Below are 9,791 nucleotides of genomic sequence, written 5' to 3'. Positions count from 1 at the left end.
CTAGGTGTGAATGTGAGAGTGAATGTGTGTGTGATTGAGGCCCTGTGACAGACTGGAGACCTGTCCAGGGTGAACCCCGCCTTCGCCAATCAGTAGCCGGGTTAGGCTCCGGCACCCCCGCGACCCCGAAAGGGAAGAAGCGGACAAGAAGATGGATGGATGGATTTGCTTTCCTTCATTTTCTTTGAAGTATTTGCCAACTTCACCGTTTTAAATCTATATTTCATTTAGAGCGCTGACTTACCTTGACTCCATGTCCGATGTCGTCCAGCACGTTGTAGTCAATAGGCTTTCTGATGTACCGCACAGGCCTCTCGGGGTTAGAGGGTGCCACGATTTTATGAGAGCGACAGGTGTTCTTGTTGGTGGTCAGGATACCAATCTCTCTTCTCGCCACCTTTTCCTTGTGAATGTCAACCGTCTGGGAAAAAAAAAGAGTGAACGTTAAAGACCAACGTTCAAACTTTTCCTTGATCATCATGTCACTGCAGTAGGGCCCAAAGTTATAGACCTCTGATCCCATTCCAGATGACTTAAATGTTTTTCCTGTAAAGTCCAGGACTGTTTCCTGATCGCAGCAGTACCATGAGAAGAACCATTCCTGCCAACACAACATTTAGAAAGTCTCTCTACAGAAACATTTTAATTTAATTTATTGTTAGTCTGTCAGTCTATGTCCTTAGTCCTGTAGAAAAACAATATTTCGTTTAAAGCTCTAAAGCAGTTTGCTACTGTTTCAAACTATCTTTTTCAAGATTCTTTATAACCCCACATATGAGCTGAAGAATAGTAAACCCAGTAAAGGATTCAGATGCACATTTCATGATCATCTGTGTTCGCCCACTGTGGGTATTTTTGGAGGAATTTGAATATGGATGACAACCTGTGCTGAAGCCTGGAGCCAGTAGGAAAAACACGTTTTCTACGAGGAATTCCTGGTTTATACTCTGAAGAAGAGGGATTTTTTACAGTTCAAACTAGCATTCAAAGTGGGAAATGGGTTTCATCCAGAGAGTTCTCATTTAAATGGTGAGGTTTTCAACCAGAGGTCATCAGTAACGCAAACATGAGTTAAGACCACAGCAGGTCTATAAGGAGGAAAAATGAACAAATGCAGGCTGGCTAATGTGTGAATGACAGAAAACAGTGAGACAGACAATTCTAAGATTCTAAACCCATTTCAGTTCAGTCCAAAAGCTTCTCCACAAGCCCAGACTAGGACTAATCCTAATATTTTCTTTATTGCAAGTTATTCAAGTTATAAACTGACCAATCAGATGCCTCGTTAAAAGGATGCGATGGGCCCCAGTGGCCCCGACCTCAAACGTTCAAAACGTCTGATTGAAGGAATCAGTCTGACTATTGTTGACTAACCCAGCCCAATCACTTCTAGCTAGCGTTGTCTGGTTCCAATGTGGCGAGGCCCGTATCATGGGAAAATGGTAACCGAATAGACTTCATTTCATTTTTTATGGATGACATCACATTCACTCGGTCCAGTTCTCTCATGTACAATCAATTGTTGCAAAAGGAGTGGGAAGAAGTGAATTTATATAATCCCACTCCATTCATTCAGCTGATTGTTTCTGTAAGATATAAATACATACAATTTCAGTCCCTACAGGATTTTGTAGTGTAACAATCACATATATGAATGCACCAGGTGTAAATTTCAAACAATGCCCACACTTTTTTCCAAACGATTTTCTCCAATAACATCAAGTTTTGCTTTTCCAACTGTCTCCACTGGTTGAGTTTAGAGACTCAAACATATCTATCATAACGCCATCAGTCTAACCAATCCCAGCTACAGATTGTGCTCAACAGTTTGTAAATGTTTTTCATGAAAGTGGAGATAGACTGCTGTGTTCTCCTTGTAATAATGTGTAGAACTTCTCAACTGTGAAACCTACAAGGAGAGTGGCAGAAAGTCTTGGACTGGGCAATTAACGTATTAGACAAAACCCAAAAAGAGAGGCTGATGCTTCCATATGTCAACCACTGAGTCAAACCAAGTCAAATAGAATTTATTCTTGCAAATACATCTATTTTAAAATTTAATCAGACTGTTATGACTGTTTTTACACCAAGTTTGCAGGCATGTGTGTCTCCCATGGGTGTGAATTTACCAGATACATGAATGTATCACGTGTGACTTTCCCACAAATGTGAATTTACCAAGTTTGTTAATTTATTAAAATGACGTATTTACTGAAGTACTTTTTGTTCAGATTTTGACTGATCAACATGCAAAGCCCTTTCTGCATCATTAACATGAATGCATGACATTTGATGGAGCTCGTGACTGGAGGAAGTTCTGCATACACAACAGATGTGAACAGAAAGCTGTGATGACATGTAACTACAGCCTGCACTGCCTTCACAGAGGGAGAAGCATGTCATTATTGCTGCTTTGAATGGACTCTCTGTATCTCTGAAAACCAAAATGTTCTTCCTGTGAGCGCACAGTCACAGAGGAAGATTTCAGCCTTCATCAGATTAAGACTGTCCATCACACAGACGTGAGCGGCGTGCCAGCCTCAGTCGGGGAAGATGAAGACGCAGCACAAAGCTGAAGCTGAATGTTTGTTTTACACAACTGTGGACGTCTGTTTAGATTATAAGCAGCGCTTCAAACTACAACTATAGAGTGCAATCCCACTAACAGGCACTTTTACTGTATTTGTGCAGCTGGGAAACAAAGGAAGGCTGCTTTTGCTCCAGGACTGTGCATCCATGGAAGTTCAATTTACAACATTGTCACTTAGAATGCTCTACAGAATAAAACTTCTTTCAACTGTTCATCACTCCACACTGCAAAAACAGAATGAAGTCCAACACTCTTATCCCATTAGCAGGCTTTCTGTAAATAAGCAAAATCATCTACCATTGGAGTAAGAAAAATGGTTTTACCAGAATAATAATGTTAAGAAAAAAAAAATCTAGTCACTGAGACAGTTTATTATAAATTACAAATCTCAGTAGGATAATTTTACTTTGCCAGATACAAAATAAAATATTTTTTCTTGAAACCAGGATCTTTTGACTTTAAGACAAAGGTTTTGTAGGGCGGTGCTTTTTGAAGCATTTCCACAAAGGGTGCTGCTGTTCACTGTGATGCAAAAGACAAACGTCATGACTGTAAACGGCACAACCTTGAACTGATAACGGTGTAGAGGAGTAGCAGATGCAGCTCATCTTTTACACTAAATATAAATAAGAAGAACTGTACCAAAAAACTGAACTAACACACAGGTCATCCCACGTTACAGGGAAGGACAGATTTATTTTCACTCCAGTAAACGGCGACCCCCGGGTAAAAAGTCCTAAAGTCTGAGCTGCTGCACATGTAATGTCCGCAGAGAAAAACAAATGAAACTACGCCCAGTGTGACTAAGAATGACATAGTCATGTACCACATCACGCGCAGCGAACACGCTGCAGACGCTCAGCTGGCATCAAGTTTTCATAAATGTTCCAACGCTGCTTTGGCTAAAGTGGTGAAGAAGTCGTCCTCCAGTGTGGAGATGTAAATCCACCACCCTCCACGCTGTTCATCACACACAATATATTCTTCAGATTTTGAGATCAGTAGCATAACAGTTGGTTGGAGATTTGAAGAGAAATAAAAAACACAAGATCAGCAATAATTTATGTATTTGACCATTATCTAACCAGGAAAAAAAAATCCCATTATGATCCACTGATCTCTTTTTCAAGGGAATCCTGGTCAAGAGGCAAAAGTTACACACACCCAAGATATTACACAGAATTATAGTACGCTAAAAAATAAATAAATATGATTAAATAAAACTAATGAATTGATTAAAAACAGCAACATGTTAGTGTTTTTGTTTCCAGGTCCTTCATAATAATGACAAACTGAGGCAAAGTTATGAGCTTTGAAAGATGAACTGTTTTTTGCAACCAGCTTCTCCTGTAACCCTTCCGCTCTCCTTGGCTTGTCCATAGCAGACATAAAATCCTGTCCACCTTTGTCCACATTTGTCATGGAAGGAATCACACATCAATATGTGGGTGGAGTCATCTGGACCCAAAGAGAGAGGAAGGGTTAATCATGCTCTAAGTGTCAAAGTCAAGGCCCGGGGGCCGGATCCGGCCCTCTGGGTAATTATATCCGGCACTCCAGATCATTTTGTTAATGGTCCGATGTTATCTTGAGCTTATTTCTAACTTGAATCATTTTCACAAAATACATTTTTATGGACAGTAAAATATTGAAAGTTATTTAAGGTTTAAGTTGTTTATTCTGGAATAATATTCCTGCCTGTTTGTATTCATAGTTATGTTAAATGTTACGTTTTTAAAGTTTTAAAACTTAGCTTTAGAGTGTTCAATAAATGTTTATCCTGTTCAGTCCGTGACCTAAGGTGTGTTTTGGATTTTGGCCCCCTGTGCGATGGAGTTCGACACCCCTGCTCTAACTCAAGCAGATATTGTGTTAAGTTCATCATACTGGTAAAAAATAAATTACTATCCAGGAAAAACGTTAGCAACATTCAGTAATCCACGAGCAATAAATGTTTTTCTTTTTTCTGGAGAAAACAACACTGTTATTAACATGCTCTTAACAGTTATTAGTGGAGAAAAAGAAATATTAGTGGAGATGGCTGTTGTTTCTTTCTATACTGATAAGCTTAGAATGAGATCATGTGCATGTGCTGGTGCACCTTTTCCATGCTCTGCTTAAATCAGTTGTGCACCATTGCTTCACTGCCTGTCATTAATTAAGAGACTACAGATCAAATCTGACATTGTCTTTAAAGAATTCAACCAGAATTAGCCTTTTCATTTTTTGCCTTTTCAAGCTCTATTAAATTTGATTAAAAATCTGCTTTGTTGTTTGTTTCTTATGATGGAGGATTAGGGCCACCACAAAAATAATAACTCATTTATGAGTCAAAAGTCTGTTTACTAAGAAAAATATTTACAATAAAAAAAGAACCAACATTATGTTTCATTATTGGAGCCGTAAAGCACTTTACTTCAGCAGTGGTTTCACAAAAAAGGAAATACTAACTCTTTTATTGAGTGAACTTCTTTTTTTAAGTAATCTATAAGGACTAAAGAATGTGTAGAACCACTGGGCCTCTTTAGAAGAAGATTGTGGATGGAGGCTGGATAAATACAAGAAACTTATTCATAGGACATCAATAAAAATGTTTTTTTCTAAATCTAATAATACTGAATCCACTGTGTTTTTAGGAGCCTCTATGTAACATTACAGAGCCAGTGTTGCACCACAAACTGTGACCTGTCAGATGTTGGACTGATGTCGGACCGGTTCATCGTGTGGTAGATTAGAGGTGCTCTAACCTGTGAAATGTGGTTGACAGAGCTCTCCATGCGGCGGAGCTGTGAAGCCTGGATGTCCAGCATCTGCAGCACATTATTGGCCAGCGTGTTGATGAGGTAAGCCACGCTTGCCAGAGATTGGGTGGTGTAGTTCTTGGTTTCCTCCAGAGCCTGTTGCTTGTCTGAAGACTGTAGGGAGGAAACGGATACATTTCAGTCACAAGAATCTGTGAATACATTTCACGCATCAAGAAACCATTGATATCTCTGTATCTTTTTACATTAGAAACAGTATTAAAAAATTAAGCTTTACTTGGAAAATGTAATATTGATTATTCATTATGATGATTTTCCTTTAAATAAAAACAATTTACAATTGTTGGTGAGTTTAAATGATCAATAAAGTCAAACAGGTTTTATGTGTTTCTAGGAAGACAGCAAGCTTTTACTGTCAGTTCATTGAGAGAAGGAGAGAAGTGAAAGACATTGCAACAAGTGCAGCCGTTTTTTTTTTTTTTTCTTTTTTACAGAAGTACCATATCCTTCACATGGAAGCAATAAAGCAAAGCAGAGAAAACTGTGTTTGATCAAACAATCCTTAAAGGGGCCATACCATGAAAAAACAACATTTTAACCTTTGAAGTCTTCAATCCTCACCATAAAGAACCCCCTTTTGATCCGTTCAAGCATTTCTGAGTAATCCACCAATAACCTGCGCTTCCAGTACCAGCGAAAACCACCCACGAAAACAAGTGTCTCCTCACCATCTGATGTCACATAGTGAGACAGCCTCTTTCAGAAAAAGTCAGCACCGCCACCAACACCCAATTTCTCCATGGAGCTAGTGGTGATCAGCAAAAAACTTTCATTGTAGCTGCAGAATACTGTGTCATCCAAAACAGGTGTTCTTTGATTTAGCCGTGGGGATTGGATAAGCGATGCAGACCCCGAGTGTATTTGTGTTGTGAACCAGTGTGGCGATGGCCAGGCCTACTAAAGGCAGATGGTATGTGCATCCATCTTTGAAAAAATTGGATGTTTATTTTCGTGGGAGAAAGGAAGACACGCTGCCAGCTCAATGATGACATCATGAAATGGGCGGCACCCAAAGACAGCGGCAGGCGGAGCTTCAGGAATTGAGTTGTTTTGCTTCCAAGTGGGAAAAAAACTCATGAAAATAATTTATATTTCATAAATAATTAGTTTTTTAGTGTTAAAAAGGCAATATATAATCATTCATGGATATAGTTCACTCTGAAAGGCTTAAGAAAAACATGGTATCGCCCCTCTAAAACAAATTTTTAGTTGACTGAAATTAGGAAAGTAAAGACGTTTGGACAAAGCTTTGCTTCAGGAAAGAGCTTTAAAAGAGTTAATACGGATTTAAACAAACCAGACTTGAGCTGTTTGGCATTCAGCCTAAAGTCCAGTTTTACTACGCTCACAAGAATGAAACAACCAACATCTGTGTGTTTGCTGGAGCACAATGTAGGTCAGTATGAACTCATTCATGCCCGCGGATGACAAGAAACACACTGACACCCAAGTGTGTGCCTGTCTATCCCCGACTCAGAGCCCTACATTCACAGGCGGAGCTCCAACATCAGCTTACAGTCAGGACACACAACACGATTTTACCCATAATTCCCACGTATCTGCTTTTAGATGGGGGTATTCGGCATGGCTACTTTACACAAGGACCCGTTTGCATGAAATGTGTTGGGATAGGCAACCTCACCCATCCTAAATTGATTAAATTAAATTACTTTAGGTCTGAACTGGTTACAGACCCAACTATAAACATGTGGCACCAATAAAGAGAGGTCAGAGCAGCGGTGAGCAGGTAAGCAGTGACAGAAACGGAGTGGTGGCAAAAAACAGAATGGGAGAAAAACTGTGTTGCTGTGAAATGAAAGCAGACAGATGAGCCGCTTTCACAAGGCCTGCCTTTAGCTGTGATGAAGAATGGTGTAATCTATAATTCTCTATCAGTCGTGGTTAAGTGCGACATCTCTGGACTTCCAGGCGTCTCACCAGCCTCACTGACTAACCCCAAACATAAACGTGTACATACACAAGCAAGAGCTTCATATAGAATCTGTGGTGACAAAATGCACAACATGCATAACAGCAATACGTTTCTAAGTATAAATGCCAGCCTCTACTTCTAAAAAACACCATTCTGTTTTGTTTGTGCATAAAAGCTGAACCTGAAGCTACTTCAACAGATACTGCACTCCTTTAGAGGGTTGTGCCATTTTGGCAGAATTCTTGTTAGATTGGGAGTAAATCCAGAAAAAAAAAGCTTTTTAAGGTTGTATTTTTGAAACCATTACTGACAGAAGTGGAGACCAGCTAACATTTTGGTGAAGGCGAATGATCTATGTCCAAAGCTGCAGCAGTGTGCTGGTATTTGAGTAAAACACTTCTCATTCTTTCTGTCTGTTACCACTGATTTGCTTACAGAGATATCTCATTAGGACTCCAGACACTGAAGATATAGTCATTTTCTCTTGCACGTTCCATGGCGTTGTGTCCTCCTCATATCTCTTCTTCATGCCCCTTCTTTTCCGTCAGACCTCTGATGGCCTGTGAGCGCTGACCTACTTGGAGAGCTGCCTTCTCTGGCCTGAGGCGAGGGCAGAGCAACACGCACCCCCACACATACGTGCAGCTAGTTTTTTTTACTTCCAACTAAATTCATGTACATTAATCATATTAGATCTACACGGAATCATATGCACGCTCTGATTCTTCTGACCCCATTTCTTTTCTCCATGAATACAGATTTCAGCTACTGCTGTGTATTTTTAGGATTCCACTGGAATAAAAACTCAAGCAATGAACACTTCTTTATGTAGTCACAACACGTTTTGTTATGAAGATCTGTGATTGATTCAAATGTTATAAACAAAAATGAGCAAAGACTTGTTGACCTTGACACGTTCCACGTTGAAGAGCGAGAGGTAACTGGGCAGGATAGGAAACAAGCTGAAAAGTGACAACATGGATGGATGGAGAGTTGCTTCTGTGATTAAAGAAGATCCACTCTGATGAAAATGGTTTTTTCTGTGTTTTAACATATTCTTTGTGTCAATTTGTTGTGAATCAGGAGAAGAAGGGAAAAATGCTGTTTGCATTAGAAACTATAACAGAAAATACGATGTTCGGGTCACAAGCTCAGCTCCTTGCTCCACTCCATTCTGATGCATTCACTTACAGACAAACAGATCCATAAACATATTTGTGTAAAGAGCACAAACTGCTCTGGGTTATATATTATGTAGAAAAATAAAAAAAACTGAAAAAAGTAACTAAAATGTAATGTAACTAAACGTGACTTAATAAAGGTTTGACTAAAAAAAACCCGGACGTGTGGTAAACATTGATTTAAAAAGACAGGACAAGATAAAAAAACAAAAACAAAACAGAAATATCAGAAATGGAGTGAGAAGCCTTATAATAAAAGCAAAGAAAGCTTTTCAGAATAATAAAAAACAAATACATTTTCAAGTTCACGTAACAAATGTGGTTAAACTGGATTTTGCTTTATTTGAATGATATAAAAGATCAATGGAAAAGAGAGCAGATTTCTGCTTTTATGAAAGTGTTAGCTGGATTTTTCATTCAAAATCAAAAGTTATGTCTGAATTCCCACCCTAATCTCTAACTACTAAAAAACTAAATGGTGTAGGACTAGAAAGTGCTCTGGATTTTGAAAGCAATTTGGACACAATACTCATATGACGTCACCGATTTCACAAAGTCAAAATACGAACATTTTACGGCGTTTATTTATGACTCCACTGTGTTCTGATGGTGAAAATGTGGATGTTTATTCAAAAATTACATTTAAACACATTTTTTGTGCTAAATTGTTTGACAGCAATGCATTGTGGTCTATATTTTGTAATCTAGTGAGCACCAATCCATGCTAGTTTTTTGTAAAGATTTCTAGAAAATTTCTAATGCACTTGATTTTGGAATTAAAATATTCGGACAGCACTAGAAAATGGCGAACACACTATAAAATGCATAATATAGTGCACTATAGTGAGTAGGGGGAGGGTTTGGACACAGCCAGAGTTTTGCATCATTAAGCAGAAGAGCTTTTGTTCCTCAGTGACTTCACTTTGCAAAGGATTTAAGACACAATCCTGTGTGCAGGAGCCAGTCATTTACAGAACCAGATTTTTGCTTACAGTTCTCAAGCAGAGTCCCAGTAGGTTTGCCAAAGTTCTGGTCTGAAACGCTCAGCCTGCTTCGCCCCCACAGAAGCTGCTCCTGGCAGCGTTTCTGAAAGAGGAGGCCGATTCTCCTTCAGCTGTGAAGCCAATCACCATGGTTTTCAACCAAAAATACACACATTCCCTCAACATGAACGTCTACATTCAGCACGTCCATGTGTTTCCAATGAGCAGCAGGAGGCTGAGCTACGTTAACACCACTTATGCTGACAGCTAACTGGTACCAGC

General features: G+C 39.2%; 1 protein-coding gene across 4 annotated transcripts in view; it reads right to left on the bottom strand.

Moving 5' to 3' along the window:
- The window catches only part of LOC112137722 (abl interactor 2), a 42,549-nt gene that overhangs the window by 26,189 nt on the left and 6,569 nt on the right, over positions 1 to 9,791 (bottom strand). For all 4 annotated transcript variants that reach the window (XM_024260175.2, XM_024260174.2, XM_024260176.2 and 1 more), the window contains exons 2-3: positions 5,338 to 5,505; positions 245 to 421 (exon numbers count right to left, since the gene is read on the bottom strand). In XM_024260175.2, the coding sequence (XP_024115943.1) occupies positions 245 to 421; positions 5,338 to 5,505 (345 nt within the window). The remainder of the gene's footprint in view (positions 1 to 244; positions 422 to 5,337; positions 5,506 to 9,791) is intronic.

This window comes from Oryzias melastigma, linkage group LG9 (assembly GCF_002922805.2).
Source record: "Oryzias melastigma strain HK-1 linkage group LG9, ASM292280v2, whole genome shotgun sequence".
NCBI classification, from domain to species: Eukaryota; Metazoa; Chordata; class Actinopteri; order Beloniformes; family Adrianichthyidae; genus Oryzias; species Oryzias melastigma.
The sequence above is the reverse complement of the archived record's forward strand: the minus strand, read 5'-3'. Positions and strand labels throughout refer to the sequence as shown.